Source organism: Equus caballus, chromosome 25 (assembly GCF_041296265.1).
Source record: "Equus caballus isolate H_3958 breed thoroughbred chromosome 25, TB-T2T, whole genome shotgun sequence".
NCBI lineage: Eukaryota > Metazoa > Chordata > Mammalia > Perissodactyla > Equidae > Equus > Equus caballus.
The window spans coordinates 32,439,510-32,461,930 of NC_091708.1; the positions used below are offsets into that span (position 1 = coordinate 32,439,510).

General features: G+C 45.9%; 1 protein-coding gene across 11 annotated transcripts in view; it reads right to left on the reverse strand.

Moving 5' to 3' along the window:
* CDK5RAP2 (CDK5 regulatory subunit associated protein 2) overlaps positions 1–22,421 on the reverse strand; it is a 172,378-nt gene that overhangs the window by 21,842 nt on the left and 128,115 nt on the right. For all 11 annotated transcript variants that reach the window (XM_070251095.1, XM_023628766.2, XM_070251093.1 and 8 more), the window contains 5 exons: positions 21,984–22,216; positions 14,011–14,059; positions 10,934–11,106; positions 6,210–6,329; positions 1,975–2,091 (listed from right to left, as the gene is read on the reverse strand). In XM_070251095.1, the coding sequence (XP_070107196.1) occupies positions 1,975–2,091; positions 6,210–6,329; positions 10,934–11,106; positions 14,011–14,059; positions 21,984–22,216 (692 nt within the window). The remainder of the gene's footprint in view (positions 1–1,974; positions 2,092–6,209; positions 6,330–10,933; positions 11,107–14,010; positions 14,060–21,983; positions 22,217–22,421) is intronic.

Sequence of the window (22,421 nt, forward strand, 5' to 3'; positions counted from 1 at the left end):
ATACAGCACTTCAGCTCGAGCACTCCAAGAATACAAAAGAGAATGAGATTTAATCTGGCATTTATGATTTTGGCATTCCAATTATCTTATGCATTTTGGGCAGATAAATCTGTCAACATCAAGGCTGCAGATTAAACGTCACTGGGATGAAATGGGCCTGTTTAATTTTCTATTAAATAATGGGCCGTGCAAACCTAGTTACTTCGCCTTCACAGAGCAAACAGCGGGTAGAAATTACAGACAGAGCCAAGGAACGGGGCCCCAGATTCTGGCAATGTGTGAGGGGAAAGTCGGCAGGCCCCCTCCCCACCACCCCTAAAGGAGGCCAGCAGGGCTGTGCAAACAGCAAGCTGGGGCCCACTGGCTCTCAGGCCCTGAACCACAGCACATGTCCTGTGCCTGGGGCACAGAGACAAGGCCGTCAAGAGCAGGCTGGAGCAGAGTGGCTGTTCAGTGCAGCTCCTGCGCTCACTGCCTCCATAACCTTGATGAGTTTCTTCACTTCCCTGTGCCTCAGTTTCCTCATAGGCATCGTTGTGAGGATTATTGAGTTCCTGTATGGAAAAGGCTTAGGCACAGGCTTCACAAGCACTTTGAAGGCCAGAAGCGCTCCACGACGCGAGCTGCCAGCAGTGCTGGTGGTGGCGACAGCTGACACGGCCGCAGTGTTAACTGCAGGCTTTACACTGACACCTTCACGTGGATCAGCTTATTCACTCTTCGTGGCAAACCTCCCAGGTAGGCACTATTATTCTCCCCATTTTCCAGATAGGACCCTAAGGACAGAAGAGGTTAAGACTTTCCCAAGGTCACACAGCCAGTAAGTGGCAGTGCCAGGATTCAGACCCAGGTTTTCTGACTCCACTCTTAACCACAACACGGTCATTTCTGAGCAAGTTTTCACTTCTTCCCTCAGACTCCAGCCACACTAAGCTTCACAGAATTCCTGACTGGTCTATACTTGGCCCCTCTCGGACCCCTAGGCCCGGTCTCTCTTCCTTCTATTTAAAGGTCCTGGCTCTTCTAAACCACAGGCACCTTGGTTAATCCCTACTCAGCCTTCTAGACTCAGCTTCTAAAGACCCACTTGCCCGGGGTCAGGATGCCTTCTCCAACGTCCTGAGGCCCCTGAGCCTGCCTTTATCATGGCTAATCCTCACGCTGGCCTGCCATAGGTTGCCTGGTTGCTCCTCCCATCAGACCATGAGCCCCTTGAGGGAAAGGATCAGGTCTCACCCATTTCTGGATTAGAGTCTACACAGGCCCCAACACACTACAGGAGCCAGGAATGTTTGCTGAGTGAAGCAATGATCTGCAGAAGCCCCAGTTTCACCTCTTAAACCAAAATCAGCATCCATATTCTCTAGGGAAAGTGAAATAAGCTGGCCTAAGTTCCAGCTCCACCACCTTCTAGCTCTGTGACCATAGGTCAGTCAATTCCCTAGGCCTCAGTTTCTTATCTGTAAAACAGGAGTGATAATACATCATTCCAGAAACGCTTTAAGTATTGAGAGATCATGTAGTGAGAATTCTTTGGGGGTTAAGCTCCAAACAGGTGGAGGTAAGAGAAGGGATCTTTACAAGAAATACTGGAAAGCCTTTCCTGATTGAGGAAATCCCTGGTTGAGATTTTGGCAGTAATATATTCCAGCTCCCTCTCTCCCACTGTGAACTAAGACAAGTGAAAGGTGGCTATGCAGAGGGCATGAGTGACAAGAAGAGAAAGTAACATTCACTGAGCCCTATTAGAGACACCGAGCTGAGGGCTTCACAGCATCTAAGTGTCACAATAGCCCTCTGGGGTGTTCCTATTTTACAGCTAAGAATGCTGAGGTTCAGAGAGGTTAAGTGACCTGCCCAAAGTCACAGAGCCATAAGATTTGAACCTAGGTTGGTCACTCTGGTGTCTGCATTCTTTCCATGCCACAGGAGTCTGGGGGGCTCTGGACTGCAGATGGCCCCTATAATTCTTACCTCTGGATCCTCTAGCGAGCATTGTATGGAGGGCCTGGTTCTGCTTCCTCAGGAAACGAATTTCTGATGTGAGAGAATTATGCAGCTCTGAACCAAAAGCAAAACTGTTTGAAGAACCTATAAAAATACACATAAGTAGTGATTTATAAAGCGTCTCCAAGGTCAGTACGAATGGAACTTTCCAGAAAAAGTTTTAAATAATGAGGAAACACAATATACAATGAAAATCACTCCTGTGAACGATATAAGGTATTATGAGAGCCCAAAGATATATGAGAGTGAGCGTGAAAGAGGGAACGAGAGGGGGCTCCCCCAGATCCTACCTGTCCTAAGGGTGAGACCTGGGCTGGGGGTGGGGTCAGCGGGTGACAGTCTTACCCTCCACGATGTCTCTCCAGAGGTCCAAACCCATATACCCAGGGCCTGCTGGACCTCTCCACTGAGACAGCACCTAGTCCACAGAGCCAAAGCAGGTCTCTTGCCCCTTCCCCCAAACCCTTCCAAACCTGCCCTCTCTCCAGTTCCCCACCTCTGTAGATGGTATCGCCACTATCTGTAACCCGAGCGAGAAACCTGGCGGGGGGGACATCCGAAACACCTCTCTCTTCCACTGCCAATCAGGCCACCACCGCTGCTGACCCTTCCTCCAGGATGCCTCAGATGCTGGCCCACTCTCTTCTGTCCCTATAGCTCAGGCCTGATCATTTGACCTCCCTGCTACTCTGTCAACGGGGTTATCGGCCTAAACACAGTCCTAATGCAGCCTTAAATGCAGTCCATGCATGTTAGTCTCTGCTCAGAAACATTTGATAGCCCACCCCTGTGAAAGACCAACCATCAATCAAACCAAACACGAGCTCAAACTTCAGAGCTCTGTTCCTTAGCTCCAATCTCATGGCACGTGCCACTCTCTCTCCACCCGAGACCTTAGTGCCCTGGTATGCAGCCAAACTGAGCCACTTCTGTGCCCCAAACATACCATGTGGCCACACATCTCCCTGATTTTGCAGAATGAGGTAGGCCCTTTGCCTAGAATGCCTACCACCTCCTTCACGGGTCACCACCACACTCGTCTTTCAACTCTTAGTTCAATTTCACTGCCTTTAAGCGTCTCTAAAAAGATCAGGGTCTAAAGCTAGACAGCCTGGATTGGAGGTCACTTTCAAACTGCGATCAGTTTCCTCACCTATAAATACCTGCCCAGACTGTGGTCTGTCTCCCGAAACCCTCCCCCTTCCTCTGGCTGGACAGCTCCCTCAACACCCCCCCCTCAGCGCCCTCCAGCCTCTGACCTTTCTAATCTGCACCGTACATAATGCTCATGTCACAGCGACCCTCTGGGAGCACCTATTGTGTGCAAGGCGCTTTCCACATGTGGCAGGCAGATGCTTCCCTCCCTGGCTTCCCTACTGACCGAGTCGATTACACCACAGACCCAAAATGCCAGACACCTGCTTTCCCAGCCCCCGGTGCAGAACATGGTCATGTGCCACTTCTGGTCAATGAGACTTGACAGGAAGCCTGCTGGGAGCTTCTGGGAAAGATTTTCCACCTGGATGAAAAGAGAAGGACAGCGAGAAGCCCCACCCTCTTCTTTCTGGGGCTTTGGAAACTGTCCTGGGAGGAGGTGGTACTTAAAATTACTACAGTCCTCACAGGTACTAACCCGAGCCCTGCTACCACTGAGCCATTAGACCTGCGCAGAGCTGCCTGTCTCTGGATTTCTCGTTATGTAGGAAAACATAAATCTCCATTGCTTACACCAGCTTTTACTCATATTCTGCCATCTGCAGCTGAAAGCATCTAACACATGAGATGACAAATGATTACCTGCAATATTCAAACTCCCTATAAGGAAGTTACGACATTAGGTGCCCCAGAAGCCAAAGTTCACACTCTTTCCATGCTACAGCCCTCCCTTTTTCTCATGCTAATGATTCACTTATGACAATGTCATATAAGTTTTCTATTCACATATGTCTCTCTCCACCATCTTCCTCCACTCTCCGCTATCAACTCCGGAGTCTTTTCAGAGACACCTGGGTTTGAACCACGGCTTCTTAATGGCTGCTTGACCTCAGGCAAGTCACATAACTTCCCTGTGTCTCCATTAGCTCAGTAACAGTGATCGGTGGCAGCGGTGGTGGCGGTACTGTTACTGCTATTACCATTTGTGTTAATATGACTGATGAAGCCTGGAGCCAAAATAGGACGAAAGAGCAATCTGGATGAACAGGAACAATTCTACAGAAGCCTATGACTACAGCTAAGGCGGTCACTTTTCAAAGGAGAAATCAGGCCAAACAACTGCTCCTGACAAAGCCTGAGCTAGCGGGGTCCACTTCTGATGCAAAGAACGCCACCACTATCGGCTCGTGTGACTGGCGACAAGCTGGAAGATCTAACACGTGAGATGACAGCTGTTAACAATATTCCACCTCGGCATCACGAGGAGCCATGCCTTTCTCAAACCTGCTCCCCAGATGAAGGCTGCACAGCAGTGGGGGCGGAGCCACTCTTCTCTCTTTGTCTTTTCAGAGACTGTGACGACACGGTGAGAACAGCATGTCTTTTCACCAGCGTAAATACTTCATGATGCCTTTTTGTAAACCCTCCCGTCAGAGCGAATTACTCTCCAGAGCAATTGCCTGCTCCATTGTAGCTGGTGGCCATTTGAGCCCCCAAATAATTCTATAATTGGATTTGCCAGGGAAAATGTAAAACAGAATGAATCTAATTCAGGCATTACCAAGAGTGAATGTGAAGGGCCCAGGCGTGTATTTCGTTCCTGCATTTGATATGACTAATAACTCAGATTAATCAATTTTCCTGGGGGTGGGAGGGAGAGGATGCAGAATGGGGGCTGGAGAGAGAGAGAGAGAGAGAGAGAAAGGGAACCATTCTGTTTACCTTGCAAACGGCAGCATATACAGTACTGTGGAAAGACGTTTTTGTAGGCTCATGGCTACAGAGGAATGAAACTGAACTAGAGGTCCAAGGATTCAAGTGCTCCCATTGAGTATGTCTTTCCAGAACTCAGTTATCTCATCCCTAAAAATGGGAATGTCAGCAGCAGCCCCGCCCATTGCAGAGCTCTGCAATGTTAAACTAATAATGTTAAACAAAATGAAAGCGTAAAATAAAACCGCTAATGATGAAGAAAACAACCATATGTTGAGTGAGGCAGTGAGTAAGGCCCTATTCCTAACATCGCCTCATCTAATCTCACAATGACTCTGTTTTATATAAGATAATTAAGAAGACTGGGAAAGGTGGGTGACTTGCCCAAAGTCACAAAGCTAACAAACAGAAGAACTGGGATCCACACTCAGCTCAGGCAGACTCCCAAAGAAACTCAGGCTTTTCCCAGTGCGCACAGCTGCTCTCAGACACATTCTCCCAGGAATGAGGACACTCCCTTGGAGCAATAAGGAGGGAGACCCAACACATATTGTTCAATGGAAAAAGGGACAGAATAGTGATACAAAGTATTCTACCTTTTGGGTAAGTGAGGGAGACAGTAAGAATATGTATTTGTACTTGCATGAACACTGCAAGAATTCAGAAGAAAACTAACAAAAGTGGGAGGAGAAAAGGGAGTATTCACGGTATAGAATGAAGATATCAATTTTTGAACCATGTGAACGTCTTACCTATCAGAAAAAATATATTTTTAAGCTCTTTGTGGAAGAATATTCCATTTAGCGCTAACTGGTTCTACAGGAATACTGGCGACCTTGTGACTGGCATGTGAGATTCACCAGACCGTTAAAACGCTAATACTTTTACTATACATTACGGGACGAAAAGACAAAATACTGCTTAGTTTTATTTCAAAATAAATATTTCTCAACAGTTTCCAAAACGAGGAGCCAAGCACAATTCAGGGTGCCAGAAGCTGGCAGATTTCTCCAATGAGTGAGATTAACAGTCGCCAAGCACCTGCTTTGCCCAGGGACTGTGGGGCACTCCACTTCACTTACCTCACTTAATCCTCAGCACAACAGGATAAAATGGGAACTATCATCCCCATTCTCTAAACTACTGTGACTGAGAGTCAGCAAGGTTAAGCGCAGCCACCCTGGAGGGAAGCAGCAAAGCCAGGATTTGAACTGAAATCTCTCTGGCCACGAATCCGATGCTCTTCCCAATACACAGAATGCTTATCCAAGCAAATGCATCACAAATGAATCAGTCACAGGCTTGCACCGCCCTTTGGGAAGGTTCCTCCTTACCTTTATCAAATTCAGCCCCTTGCCGTTCCAGCTGTCTCCGTAGCTGCTCATTGGTTTTAATAGATTCTTCTAAACGTTTTCTCAAACTTCGAATTTCTTGTATATGTTCCATCAGTAAGTCTACAGGAAGGAGGGCATTTTTAATTATAAAGTCTGAAGCCCCCAACAAATTGAATAATCTATAGATTATACAATGATCTTGAAATTCTAAATGGTACTGATGTATCAAGATAGTCAGCAAGTGGCAACCCTTTCCTAGGCACAGGAGGCCCAGCTATTGCCCACAGCCCACAGACACAGTTCTGTAACAATCCTCTGCCGCCCTCCATGAGGAAGATATTTTACATCACATGGAAAATTACATTCCATACAATTTTAATGCTAACTCTAATGGAGCTTTTATTCTTCTAAATATCAAATATTAATTTAAATCTTCCTTATGGTGAAACTAACAGATCTCTTTCAAGTCTGCTTGAACTGCCTGAGAGTTGATTAAACTACCTTCATAATGAATCCAGATATTTTCAAGACTAATTCTTTGCAAGGAATATGTTATCCATTTATCACTAATTTAAGACTTAAGAACAGAACCAAACAGTGCTGGTGAGAATGGTACAGAGGGCATTCTCAAGAGGACATCCTGTTAGCGTGAGTATAAATGCGTACGACTTTGGGGGACTATTTTTATCATTAGTGTTTGAAGTTCTTTTCCAATGTCTTTCACCAAATCATTCTACTTCCAGGAATCTATTTAAGGAGATCACCAGAGACGCTGACAACCATTTGCCAGAATGCATGAAAACAACATTCAGCTTACCACTATATAGTAACAACAGAAAATAACTCAAACTATTCAATAAAATGTATTACCTTCATTATGATGCAGTATTACACAGGTATTAAAGTTACATTATGAAGATCATGGAAAAATATAGATACAAAACAGGTTACTGAGCATAATCACAACCCTATTCAGAAATATGCAGACAGGAAAGACATATATACACAAAAGAAGGAAATACACCTAAACATTAACAGAGGCTGCCTTTGGGTGGTAGATTTTTTTGTTTTTCAAAACCTATATTACATCTTAAGATCTAATAATATATAAAAATATAAATTCTCCAAATTTTCTAAAATGAGCATGTATCATTTTTATAGCCTCTGCCACATCTCACTTTAACAAAGAAAGAAGGAAGCACAGATCCAATCTAGAAGTAAGTTTCTAGAATCAGTGTTTAAAGCATAATCACATTAAGTATCCAGAGGCAAAACTAATGTCTTTAATTCATCAATTAGGGTACACTCAGTATGTCTTAGTAATGTTTGTTTTAAAACATTATACTAATGTTATGACCCAGTTTTAATTCCTCCAAAATGACTTTCATTTAAAAGTAGCACAATGGTACAGATCTTTTCCTAATTAAATAGTAATTTTGCCATGAATTTGAATGTTTATGAGATGACTTAATTTCCAGACCTTCAGCTATCTCCTATTAATGCCAGAGAGCGACAAGTCACTCAGTGGAAAGTCTGAGGCCCCCACTGCAGCCCAGCACTGGAGGTTCCTGTCTGCAGTCAGCTCCCAGCGCGTCGCCACAATGTGCCTCCCGTTCGTGCCCTGCTGCCCCGCAAATCTCCCAGCGGCTAGTCAGGTCAGAATGAGTCAGGACTTATCGGTCTGACTGCAGCCTTCCCTGCTGGCCTATCCGCGTCACACGCTGCCAGCTTCTAGGGCAATAACGCTCAGCAGCCATCAGTACGAGTCATCTTCTACGGAGTCTGGCAGGAGGTGGAATCATCACTGCGGCTTAAGGAACATTCCTGGTTGAACTGGACACCACTTATTAATTATGCAGCCCTAACCAAGGAGAAGGAAACAGTACACTCACCTTTACAAAATGGGAGAAAAATATCTGTCCCTCTTAAAATAATTACCCTTCTGAAGAACGCTAACTCTTCAAAACCATAAATCCTGTAAGAAACAACCAGCCAAAACAACGTGTATATCTTTTGCCTAGTAGTTCCAATTTATAGAATATAGGTTAAAGATTAAAGAGACATGATATGGGGCCGGCCCCGTGGCAGAGTGGTTAAGTTCGCATGCTCCACTGCGGTGGCCCAGGATTTCACTGGTTCAGATCCTGGGTGCGGACATGGCACTGCTCATCAAGCCATGCTAAGGCGGCATCCCACATGCCACAACTAGAAGGACCCACAACTAAAAATGCACAACTATGTACTGGGGGCCTTTGGGGAGAAAAAGGAAAAATAAAATCTTTTTATTTTGAGGAAGATTAGCCCTGAGCTAACTGCAGCCAATCCTCCTCTTTTTGCTGAGGAAGACTGGCCCTGAGCTAACATCCATGCCCATCTTCCTCTACTTTATATGTGGGATGCCTACCACAGCATGGCATGCCAAGCAGTGCCATGTCTACACCCGGGATCCGAACCAGCGAACCCCAGGCCGCCAAAGCAAAATGTGTGCACTTAACTGCTGCACCAGGGGGCTGACCCCTAAAACCTTTAAAAAAAAAAAAGAATATAGGTTAAGAAAATGCCCCCAATAAGGGGAAAGCTCCACGTTCAAAGATATTCCCTGCGGCACTGTTCATAATTGTGAAATTTTAGAAATGACTTAATGTTCAGCAACAGGGGAACATAAGGAAAAACGCAGCCCAGCCATTCGAGCAACTCGTCTGAAGCCACCGAAAACGATGTTAGGTAACAACACGTCAGAAAGCTTATGATATAACGGTAAGTGAAAAGAGGAAAAATACTAAATTATCTCTCTACTCAGATTATAAACATGACAAAAGGAAAAACAGATGCAGAGACTAAAAGTCTGCAGAGAAATAAACCGACAAAGCTAACAGTGGGTTCATCAGACTGGCTCTGGAGAGCACTGCCCTCCTCAGGACAGTGCCTGGTCACCCACTAGGAGGTCATGATAAGCCCAAGGTCGCGGGTCCCCAGAGGAACAAGAAACAAGAGAGACGCCTAAATTGTTCTACACTGGAAATAAACCAAAGCTGGGTGGCGGACGGGGTGGCGAGTAGAAGAAAACAGGGCAGCAAGAGGAGGCAGAGGGAAGTGCCACTCCCACAGCAGAGGGTTTGAAAGACGGGGGAATCTCAAATTTCCCAGGGTAGATGATCGGCTAGCTGATCATAACCCCCCCCCCCCGGCTCTTCAAATCCCAGGTCAAGGGTGCTCCTCCCACAAGGGCCTTGTGGGAGTGGTCTCGGGGGCTCTTGGAAAGGGACTGAGCTCTGGGCCAGACTGACACAGTGCAGAAGAAGGTGGCACTAGGTATAGGAAAACAATTCATGGTCCGACCTAAATTAGAAGGCAGATTGTAAAGCCAGAAATAACCGAGAGAAACTGAGTACACAGAAACTCACAGAAATCAGAGGGATACAGCCAGAAATCTGAAGAAAGCCAATCTAGCTGCGCTGGCTGCAGCGGGGCCCCAGCCGACACCTGAGCCACATCAAAGATGTGCACTTCATGCTCTAGGTGTTTTCAAACTGTGCTCCTCTGGGCCTGAGTGTCCTAGAGGAGCTCAGGAGCCCCTATGGGGACAAAGGTTCCACTCGTATCTCTTTTACATATTGGACCCCCATGTAAAGTTTCACCTGTTGCTAGGGAAAAAAAATTTAAAATTTTCAAAAATCATTTTTTATGTGATCAAGTGTCAACAAAGAGCTTTTAGCAAGGAGGTGCCAGTGTCTGATTTGTGCTCTGGTGCCTTGCAAAGAACCCAGTGGAAGAAAGGAGAGACCAGAGGATGTCAGCTGAGGTTCAAAGCATACATCAGGAGTCAGAAGACTAAGGCTCCTGGATCAAATCTGCCCACCACCTGTTTTGGTAAATAAAGTTTTATTGGCACATAGCCACACTCATTTACATATCGTCTATGGCTGCTTTTGCCGCAACAGCGGGATTGAGTAATTGCGCTGAAGACCATATGCTCCGCAAAGCCTAAAATATTTACTAGCTGGTCTTTTAGTAAAGAAAAGTTTGCTGATCCCTGGTCTATCTATTCTGGTCTATACTTTCCCTTGAACTTCCAAAATGCACTGAATTATAAACACTAAGCCCTACCTAATACCCCAACGGGAGGTAATCAAGACTGCAAAGACAGAAGAGGTAAAGGGGAGCTCAGGGGCACGTGGGGCCTTGGGAGGCTGATTCTGCCAACTGAGCCCACGGCTCGATGGTCAGAGACAGGACAAGGGCCTGATCCTAAGGGCCAAGGGTCACACTAAAGAGAAACACAGCAGATTTACAGAATGACAAAATACCAAAACAGGGGGTTGGGTCCTCTTGGGCATCTGTACAATTCAAAGCAAGGGTCTTCAAAGTGACCCTGCCTTAGAAAGAGTTTGAAAGAATCAGTGAACCAGACTTGGAACTGATGCATGACCTCAATGCTTCCCAGCCTGCCACTGTCAGAAGAGCAAGGGAATGACCAGCCCTATAAGAAGTCATCATTAAAAATAAAAGTGACTTTTCCCCCATCACCAACACTGTTAACAACCACGGCTTTCCCCAGTGACAAATGCACTCTGAATGACCAGCTTTGGCCCTCACAGGATCTCCTTTCACGGGAGAAACATTCGAATGTCACTACACTCTGCTTACTGAGGCAACATGGCAAGTGACTGTTTAACCCAGGAAACCGTGGCTATGTTTAAAACGCTCTGCAAAGCTCAGCTTACCTTGAGAAAAAGTGTTCGCCATAACTGACGCCTTCTCAGTCTCGCTGTCTGGCTTCTGGTCTCGTGAGAAAGAGGACTTTTCGGATATTTCACAATCGGACAATGCGTGAGAGGCTGAAGGCTCAGGAGATTCAGGCAGAACATGCTGGTAGGGTAGGCCGTCTTCCTCAAGCCTTGACCGTTGGGATTGAAAGAGAAATCACATTCCATACTAAGACTCCAAGCAGGACCATGACTTAAGAACACATAAGACTATTTGGCCCTTTGTAATGTCCCCATATGTACAACTTGGTTTTGGAGCCCCTTTGTTTCCCTAGAGCATTTTTTTAGCAAGGACAGTCTAAAAACAAAAAAGGCTCAGTGGGGGCCGGCCCAGTGGTGCAGAGGTTAAGTTCACACGTTTCACTTCTCAGCAGACCGGGTTTCACCGGTTCAGATCCTGGGTGTGGACATGGCACCGCTTGGCAAAAGCCATGCTGTGGTAGGCATCCCACACATAAAGTAGAGGAAGATGGGCATGGATGCTAGCTCAGGGCCAGCCTTCCTCAGCAAAAAGAGAAGGATTGGCAGCAGTTAGCTCAGGGCTAATCTTACTCCAAAGAAAAAAAAAAAGGCTCAGTGGGCTTGAGTTTGGAGCCGATGAAGAAGGGAGAGCCACCATCTGGCTTATAGGAGAGCAACCCTGAGAGGGCAGGAATCAGCGGCAGCTGTTCACCAAATGCCGGGTCTGGCCCTGCATTGTAGATGTACTGTCTTACTTGGGACAACCCTCTGAGGGAGGGATGACTGTCCTCATTCAGTGTTGGGGAGACTGCAGACCACCATAAATCACCTGCTGTCTCACAGCTCCTAAGTGGCGGAGCTCACATTTGAACCCAGTTTTGTCTGGCTCCAAGACCCCAGGAGAATGTGAGAGGCCAACCCAAACCCATGAAGTAGCCTTGTGGGTTTAAAAACTTCAAAACCCTCACAGTCCCCAGGCAGGTCCCAATATCATTATTCCGGCAATCATCTGGTTATTAACTTGTATTTCCCAAGGACTACCTAAACCATAAGGAAAAACACCCTGAACTCTGTGAAACGGTGCCGTGAATCTCCATTATAGATAAGCTCCTTAATTTAAGCTCTTTTTTCTCCCACTTTTTCCTATTACTTCTTGTCTCATTATTCATGAGCTGAGACAAGAGCAAAGGACTCCGAAGCTGCAATGCGTTCGTTAACAGGTAAACACCAGATGCAACTTCGCTCAGACAGCGTGATGGATGTGCAGACTTGCACTGCCTTGCAAAAGTGAGGAATGGGCCAAGGGTACCCATTTAATTAACTTAGGAGTGACCTATGTGAGCGCTAAGCCTACAGCTGAAAAAGGGAGAACAGAAGGAAAGAAACAAACCTGTCTGAAACGGAAGGGTGACACACACCTGAGGAAGGCTGAAGGGGGCTCCCCGCCTCCCTCCAGCCTGTCCTCGAAGCAAACCAGATCAAGCCCGGTCCCAGCTTACCCTCCCTCCAAGTCTCCTCTCTTCCTGTAGAACAGAATTGAGACTCTTAACACAGTATGTGAGGACCAGCCCAGCGCCGCCCTGCCTGCCTCTCCAGCCTTGATGCTCACATTCCATGCACCAGCCACGCTGCTCAAAGGGGCCACGTCTCTTTTGCCTCGAGCATGGACGTTCTCCCAACAACCCCCATCCCTCGACTCCCATCCTTCAGATCTCAGCTAAGACTGTCTCCCCTCTGGGTGGCCTTCCTTGTCCTGTCCACAGCCCGTCAATGGGATGCGATCCATTATTATAAGGATGGCAGTGGAGGGTTGAACTGGGAGGAATCTTTGAAAATACTGCAGTGGGAGAGGAGTATTTCTTCCAAACTTACAGGGGCCCTGGCTAAAATGTCCTCCAGTGAGCTCTGATATCTCCCTGCCTGCTTGCTCTAATGATGCTCATGGCCTTCGTGATGCCAATAAAATCTAAAATTCTGCACCCGAGACTGGCCTCTATTTCTTTACCCCCAGGAACCCAAATGGCCACAGCTCCAAAGAGGAGGGAAATACTGACAGCACTAACAACCGTCAAAACCTTTAGCAAGTAAACAGAGGAGGGGGAGACCTCGACATTCCCTGCTGGCTGTGAGGCAAGCGAGGAAAGTATACAATCCATTTATTCCATGAACACTTTTTGAATTCCAACTATATGCCAGTTGGTTGGGGCTGAATCAAGTGTAGAGATATTCAAGACACAGTCTTTGCCCTCAAACAGCAAGGTGGAGTAACAATAAGAGCCCAGGCACTGGAGGACAACAGGTTCAAGTTCAAATCCCAGCTCTGCCTCTTGACGGCACTTGTGCACCTCTGACCCTCAGGCTCCTCACCCCACAATGAGAATAATAACGCTCACCTTGTACGGTCGGAAATAACGAATATGAATGTCTAGGGCAGCAGCTGACACGCCAATACCCAGTTAATGCTAGCTCCTTTCCTCTTTCGAGGAATTTTGAAAGATAAATACAGAAAGTATTAGAATACCACGTGGTAAGTGCTGTAATGTAATTCTGTGCCAAGTGCTACAGGAAGAATGACTGATCCAGGGATGTAGTGAAGAGACGGGGGTGTCAGGGACAGCCAGGTTCATTTCCATGTGAACTGACTCTGAAGGAGGATTTCACACCACAAGAGGAAGAAGGCAGAGTGTTCAGCCTGTGTACAGACACGGTTTGCAGAACAATCAGAAGTCAGATTAGACTGAAGCACGGGGTACATGATGGGAAAGAAAGAGGGGTCAGACTGAGAAGGGCCTCGAACGTCTGGCTAAGGAGTCTGGAATTCATCCTGCAGGCACCCAGGAGCCAACAGGAGGAATGTGTCTTCTGGGTCAAATCAGCCGACAGAGAAACGCCATGAATCAACTACAACAACCGAAGGAAGGCTCTCGGTTTTGTATGGCCATTGTCAGTTTCATCGGTGTTTATGCTTTATTTACAAAAAGCAGGAAACTATACAACAGGAGGGAACCAGAAGACTCAAAAAGCCGGCAGACACACCTAACCCAGAGTCTTCTCACCAAATGGTACACACTCACCTCTCCATCAGTTCATTCTGGGTGCTCCTTTCCACTCCAACTGATTTTCCTGGAAGCAGAAATAACATCAAGAAGAAGGAAAATATTAAAAACAAAAACAAAGTGTTCCCTAATAATTTCTTGCTCGTACATTTGCAGAGGCACTGTTCCTTTTGTTTAAAGACTCTTTACAACAATCCCGGATACTTAAAGTAGGATTCCCAAGAAGGCAATGCAGACGACAGACTCCTCCTTCATCACCGCTCTGGCCCTAGTTCTAGTAGGAAGGTGATGGCACCAAATCTAAGACGCAATCAAAAGGCACTCCTGGGTGCAGGTTCTTTTTCCTTCTCTAAAACGCTGAAACTAACAAAATACATGCCTATTACAGGAAATGGGCACAGAAACAAGAAATCACCATCCTCTGGGTAGCCGCTACAGACATGCTATTGGATTGCCTTCCATTCTTTTCTCCAAGCATTTGGCATGGATGATCCTGTATTGTGACTTAATTTTTTCACTTCATATTTTATTGGAAGCATTTTTCTTACTAAATTTGCCTTAGGAACATAGTTTTTAATGACTACATTAATGTTCTATTGGAGGCATGCATGAACCACAGTTTTAGCCAGTTTGACATTTAGGTCATCTTCAATTTTTCACTTTCATAAATAAATAAAATAAACATCTTTGTACATACAGCTTTATCTGCATTTAAATTACTTCCTTAGGAAAGACTCTCAGAAGTGGGATTACCAGGGAAAGGAGTATATGAGTACTGCTGAAAAGCCAGTGTCTGCAGTAAGGGGGATAACTAAAAGAAATAACAAAAGAAAACAAAATAAAGTTCAGAATGTAGACGGGCAAAAGATGCTCTGCTCTCTCCCGCATGTCATCATCGCTGTTTGAAAGGAAGCATGCGAGCCTAGATTTCAAAGAGACTAACAACTTTATTTCAAAAATACTTCAGAACTCTGGAAATTGCAGACTGGCATGAGCTCTTTGAAGAAACTAACGCATGGCTAAAGAAAAAAACCCTTCTATAGCTGTACTTGAAAAATGAGACTATAATTAAACTGCACCCACACATACCATTTTCAAAACAACTCCTAAAAGGAAAAGTTCTCAAACACCACAACGCAGAGGAAAAGATCACTGGAGACTCGCACATTTGCTTCATGTCTTGTGGTTCCCAGCCACGAACTTCCAAGGCCGGATGGAGCTGCTGCCAGGGCTCCCTCTCCACCCCACCAGGCCGGCTACTGGGCACCAAGAGTCAGTGCAACATGCAAGGTCTTGAAAGTCACCTGCCACTGTGGGTGATGTCCGGCACCGGGAAAGAGTCAGACAGGCCCCATCAGCTGCCAGCCCTGAGGACAATTCTCTAACATCCACCATCTCCTTTAGGACTCACAACAATCACACAGACACAGTGTTAGGATCCCCAGTTTACAGTAAGAAGTGGAAATCCAGGTTTAATGTTTCTCTCTCACTCTGCCCAATTCACACTCTTACCTACCTTGCTGCACGTTCCAGGTAAATAAGGGAGATGGAGATACTGCTATGGCTAGCTCAAGCACAAATCTATGTCGTGATCCTCTAGGTTACATCCTAACCAAAAATGGTGTGATATTTTGGCTCCCCAAAAGGTAGGGGGAAGGTTGACAGGACTCTACCACAGTGGATGCTCTCAAGAGCTCCACATTTCTGTCCTGTACATTCCTTCTCAAGGGGGGAAATCTACATCTGATTGGGTCAATTTCCAAGACTTTGACTGGAAGTCCCAGACTGCAGACTACCACGAACAGGCAGGGACAACTGCACGCTAACAGAACAACTCAGTCAGAATTTTTCATCTCACACCTGCACAGGGCGGCTCAGCAACATTCCACTGATGGTAAGATTTTTGGCCCTACAGACCCTGAGGATGGGCCATCTGCCCTAGTCCAGCCTTCCAAAGGGCTTAGGAGTTCTACATATACTAGGCAGGCAAACAATCACATGACATCCTGCCTCACATATGCCATGTTCTTTAGGAGCACAGCTAGACTCCTCGGAAACTTCACAGGGCAGGGTACCCTTGGTCTGGGGCAGGCTTTGCGCATTCGACTCCTAACCATCTTAGAACCATCAAAAAACCTCTCCTTAATCCCTAACAAAATCCATGACCACAGAAGGCCGTGCCCTGATGCCACCAGAAGCATGGGTTTCATCCTTTGGGGCGCTTATAATGACTTAACAACAGGTGTATTCCACCCATTCCTCCATCATAAGAGCGTTCTTTAAAACCAAATGACAAATTCTTATTGTGGGATTCATAGGGAGATCATTACAAGTGATGCACTGAGTTTCTTGGTGGAAACTGCCTTCACACAGGTGACAGGGTCCCATCTGTCAGGCTATTCCAAATGCTTAGGAAGCATGTCATGAAAATGCTGCTCCCATCTTTCAGGCAAATCTTATTGCTACACCCAAAAGCTGAGTAGTAGGTGGCAGTGGGGAAACTTCACCTTTTCAAATAAAAAGACATCGAGTCCTCCAATCCATATGTGAACAAGCAAGAGAATTATTATGCAGGATAGACTTGTCACTGGTCGACCCATCTTCACTCTCCTCTCCGCACTGGTCCGTCCTAGACACTGCCACCATTTAAGAAGCCTCTTTTGAAATAGTACTCCCTAGCTCAAAATTCATCAATTGTACAGAATTAAGTTCAAATATCATAGCCTGGCATCTCCTACATGACCCAAACGTTTCTTCCTTTCCATCTCACTAGTAATTCGTATTGAATATTTACAGTGCTCTTCCCAAGTGGTTGTGCCAGATACTGAGGATACAGAGACGAATGAGGGGCCATCCTGGCCTCAATGAGTTCACAACTGAGTGGGGATAATGGACCCAAAAGACAATTACACTACAGCGCTGTGACAAGGGGCAGCCTGGGGTGCTGTGGGAGGGCACACAGGGGAAACAAACACGATCCAGCCTGGAACATCTCTTTCAGGCAGGAAAGAACCGCTATTTTATACAGATAAGCAGCAGCTAAGGGGCTACGTGGAGGGCAGAACCCAGGGATCTCAGGAGGAAGCATCCTCTGTTTTATCTGACAGCCTGGCTCAGCATGCTAACCATAACTTGCACGCCCCCTTACAGCTCCTAAAATACCTTCCCTCCCCAACGTCTATGACTCCTCCCAGGATGGAAGGTTGAGCTCCAATACCCTGTCCTCCTGGAAGCCTTGCCTTCAGAGCTCAGAGGGGCCTCTCTCCAAGCTCACACTATGTGTGCCAGACAAGCACCTTTAACCAAAAGGTACCCTAGAATAAGGTCCATACCAATAAAACCATAAACTGTCATCAAATCCTGACGGGGCACTACATGTCCAGCCCTTTCCTAGGTCAGGAGGCCAGGACAAGACATGGTCCCCATATTCCGGGAGCTTATGCTCTGAAGAAATAAAACATGCCCACAACATCCCTGCTGTCACCTCCTGAACGCCCACTACTGGCCAGGCAGGACACGGCACACTTTAAATAATCTCACTGAATCCTCACAAATAACTCTGTAATGCAGACAGGTGCTATTACCTCACAGAGGAACCCGGACCCCTAACGGAGTAAGTAAACTGTCAAAGCTGGGATTTGACCTCCGGTCTGTCTGGCTCCCAAGGTTCTCTTCTTTCCACCCTAGCACATCATCTCCATCTCAAGGCCAGAAGCGACTGGCACACGCAAGCCACCAACAACCCAGAAATAAAGAAAACGAAGGGATTTGCTTTTACTTGGGGTGAACATAGAAAGTCTCCTGGAGGGTGGGCAGAATTTCTACAAGTGGAGAGAGAGTAAAAGTCTTCTAGAAAAGAGACTGGCTTGAACAAAATCCCAGAATTGGGGATGTGCGAGGCCAGGCCCACAGAATCATTTGACCAGGACACCCGACTTGACAGGAGCGTGAGAAGCACGGCTTCTTGGTGGTCAGGAGGTTAGGCTGTGAAAGCAAACTAGTTGGGCTCGAAGCCAGACTCTGCCACTTTCTGTGTGACCTTGAGCAAATGAATGAATGGCTCTCTGCTCCTTGTTTATTAAATGAGGATAACAAATAGTACCTCTTCATTGGCTGAGAACATGCAGTGGCTGAGAACAGGCATACAGTATGCACTGGATAAAGACAGCCTTTCTCATTGCTTCTCCCTCGTCATCATCGTTATCATCATCATTATTATCTAAAGGGTAGTGGGCTGGAAAAGGCAGACCTTTCAAGTGGAAGGCCTTGAAGGAAAGGAATGTTTTAGCTTCATCCTTGCAGGCAAAGGAGAGCCAGGGGGAGGGATCCAGTAGCTGTCTTCTATTCATGTGGCTAAACCCTGACACCTGTGCTGAGCTCATGGCGGAAAGAACTATTTCACAGTTCTCTTTGTACTTTCCCCAGTGCTCACTCAAAAACACCTGAAGACAACACTGCCTTCCTGATTTATGCTACCGGTCTCGGGAGGCACCAGGAACAAGGGTACACTGGAAAACCCGGGACTGTGACACCAGTTCTTGATCCACTTTGGGTCCCAACCCACTTTAAGAATCTAAAAGTTACAGACTCTCTCCCCAGGAAATCCCAGCTCTAATCCCTACAAGTATTAAGAAACCACACTATTAATTAAATATTATTAAAGAAATAGCAAGGATATGCACAAAGATCCCAATATGGTGTTCTTTATAATAGCCCCAAACTGGAATCAACCTAAATGTCCATCCAATGCAGAGTGATTAAATAATTATGGTACATCCATACAAAAGAATGCTGTGCAGCCTTTAAACTTACAAAGTAGATTAGTATTTATTATCTATAATTGAACAAAGGGAGAGGTTGCAAATAGTCCTACTACCACAAAAAATACACATACGTATAAAAAAAGTTTATAAGTATAAACTCCAGGGTGTTCATGTTTTGCTGTATAAATGATGCAATTAAAGGAGTATTTGCTTATCTGTTATTCCACAATAAACACGTACTGCTTTGTATTAATAAAAAAAAGGCTATATTTAAAATTTTTAAGAACTCATGCTATGCAACTGCCTCGAATATAAAATCACTTTATGAGAAGCTCATTTCATAATTCAGGAGCCAGACCCCTTAAACAGCATCAAAGAGAGACCCACCTCTGTTACATTTTATTCTCTAAGAAAAGGAGGTTCCTAAGACTTTATGCCTTTTGTAGAAGACAATAAAGTTCTCTGTTTGCGTTGTCTGCTAAGCCTGAAAAGCTTCTGCTTCCAGAACCCACAGGAAACAAGAAGTGAGATCTCCTTGGGCTTGTCAAGGTAAGTAACTAAAAAATAAATCCAGGGGGTGGTGGTAGAGGGAGGGAGGGAGGGAGGGAGGGCAGCTGGTGCCAGAGCACTCTCTCAGCCTCCCACTTCCCAGGGCCAAGGCTCAGGGCTTGCAGGAAGAAAAGAGACAGAAAACACCTCGGGGATACAGCTCTTTCTGGAGGACCCAGTCATTTCTCCAATAACAAAATGAAAACTAGCTTATTTGGAAAACCTTAGCCACAACAAAGTGGATTTCATAAAGCTGGGAAAAGTCAGTGCTCCTATGTCCTAGCTCTCAAAGGTCCTGGGGAACTAGTACTAAGAACCAGTACTGGGGGACTGGCCCCATGGCTGAGTTCACGCGCTCCACTTCGGCGGCCCAAGGTTTCACCAGTTTGGATCCTTGATGCGGACATGGCACCACTCATCAGGCCATGCTGAGGCAGCGACCCACACGCCACAACTAGAAGGACCCACGACTAAAACTATACACAACCATGTACCAGGGGGCTTTGAGGAGCAAAAGGAAAAATAAAATCTTAAAAAAAAAAAAAAACCAGTACTGGGCTCTTTAAAAAATTAGGAACAAACATTCCTTGGGCCCAAAAGGCCAAACTATGCCACGTTCTCTCCTGGAATTAAAGTGCACATGAACCATCTGTTTTGTATGGATGCAGACAGAAGAACTGAGGTCAAATCTTGGTTCCAGCAAGTCAGTTGTGACTTTGAGCAACTGACTTTCCTCTGTTAAGGCTGAGTTCCTCATGCAAAGCAGGCTGTCCCAAGGATGAAGGCCCCAGCTCACAAGTGCACACACCAGCAAGCACCCAGGGCACAAGAGGCTAGCACCAAGCACTGAGCCAAGGCTTCACGTCCACTTTTAACTGAACTCTTACAACTCACAAAGGAAAGGCTTTGATTTCGAGCAGAGAAGGGCCATGACCTCGCTTACAACTATCGTGTGGAAATGGACCATAGTGGGACAAGGGTGGGAGCGCAGAAAGCAGGGAGGAGAGGACCACACTAACCTGGGTGAGGTGACAGTGGCACATGGAGCCGTGGCGGCAGTGAGGGGTGAAATTGGTCAGGTTTGGAACACACGGTGAAGGGAGAACTTCAAAGAGGCACCAGTGAGGCGGGAGGAGAACTGACTTTGATTGGTGTCCTCTTAGAAGCCAAGGGAGGAAGGGATTTCCCCCAAGAGGCGGGGGTGGACCATACCCAACACCGCTGAGAGTGTGAGCAAGATGCAGTCGGAATACTGATCAGTGGATTTAGCAAAGTGGAACTTTCCAGTGACGCAGCCAAATGCCGCTTCAGTGGAGAGGCTGGAATGTCTGAAAGGCCAATTCCAGTGGCTTTGAGAGAGAAAGGGGGACTAGAAAGTAACACTAATGGACATAATGGAGAGGGACAAAAATAGAGACTTCATAGAGATAATTTAAACCGATGAAAGTTCTAACTTTGGAACCACCTTAATGTTTTTCACATTCAAAAACTTAAATCAATAAGGACAAGGGAGAACCTAAAATTGAATACAAACAGAAATAAATAAATCTAAGTGTATTTCAAATCAGTAAGTAGAATGAAACCAAATAACTTTTAAATTCAATACCTGACTATATACCCTTAGCCTAAAAACAACAAACTGCGAAAAAATCTCAAACTCTTAGTAGGTTTTGTTTTTCACAGTGGTATGGGTTCCAATTCTGGAACTATTTGTGTGTATGATAGATTTGAACAAATGAGCAGATACACTGATGCTGTGAGAGCCAGGGTTCCCACTGCTAGAGAGGGAAACAGTGGGTTGAATCAATTAGTGAAATTTGACTACAGACTATGTGTTAGAAAATACTATTTCCTGATTTTGATCCTCGTACTGTGGTTATGTAAGACAGTCCTTGTCTGAGGAACTACACACTGAAGTATCTAGGGCAAAAGGGACATGATATCGTCAATCCACTCTCATAGGGTTAGGAAAGATAATATGAGAGAGAGAGAGAGAGCGCGCGAGAGAGAGGGAGAGCGAGGGAGAGCGAGAGCGAGAGAGAGTATAGATAGAGAATGATAAAGTAAATGTGGCAAAATACTAAGTGATAAAGCTGCACGAAGGATATATGGGAGTTCTTTGTTGTACTCTTGAAAAATTGCAAATTATTCTTTAAAAAACATTTGTAACACAGTGACATTTATTAAAGTACCCAGCACGCAGCAAAAATTCCCTTTCATCCTTCCCCTAACCACCTCTGATCCTTGAATATATTTTTTAACTAAAAAATGTTTTGGGTTTTTTGTTTGTTGTTGCCAACATTTAAAATTCATGAGTTTTTACCAAGAAAACCCCTAGATTTCCATCTTCTCTTGAAAATTCAGAGGAACCAGCAACCACATGGCAGGTGCTGAGGGGCAGCACTTCTGGGCTGGCTTCACTGTGTGCCTCACCAGCCCAGCCCCTGAGGCTTCCACACTGGACCCCTGGACCCCTGGTTTAGAACAGTGCAGACCACCAACCACTTGGAAGCAGTGGCTGGAAGGACCAGCAGCCAGTGTGGCTCTGCTGTCACCTCATCAGAGCAGAGGGGCATAAGGTAAGTAAAGCCAAGGAGTCTGTTCCCCCTGGGCCGCTCCCAGAAGTCCTGGATCAATCAGTGACATGTCTTAGGACTCACAGTCCCTCGCCCCACTTACCGTTAAGAAACAGTTTTTCCAGCTTCTCGAGGAACTGAGCACATTGATTCAGCTGCTCCTGGAAACCCGCAGCCACGTAGTAGTCCACGTCGCTGGCCTGCAGCAGCTCCTCGAATGCCTTAATCATGGTGTTCATATGTTGACGATAAATGACACAGATGCCATGGCTATCCTTAATCTGCTGTCGTTGAAAGGACAGCTCCCTGGCTTGGGACTGAACTAACGAATCATATCTGATAAAAGGGGGAAAAGAAAATGCTTGTACCATTTTAGAATTGAATTTCTGTGACCTTAACACTAATTGGAAAAATGACAGAGCACAATCTTCCAAAGCCTGCAGCTGTACAAGTACATATACTCTTAGAAAAATTGAAACTGTACAAGGTCACTCCTTCTTCGATTTCAAAACAGCCAACAAGTGCTGGAACAAAGGTTCTT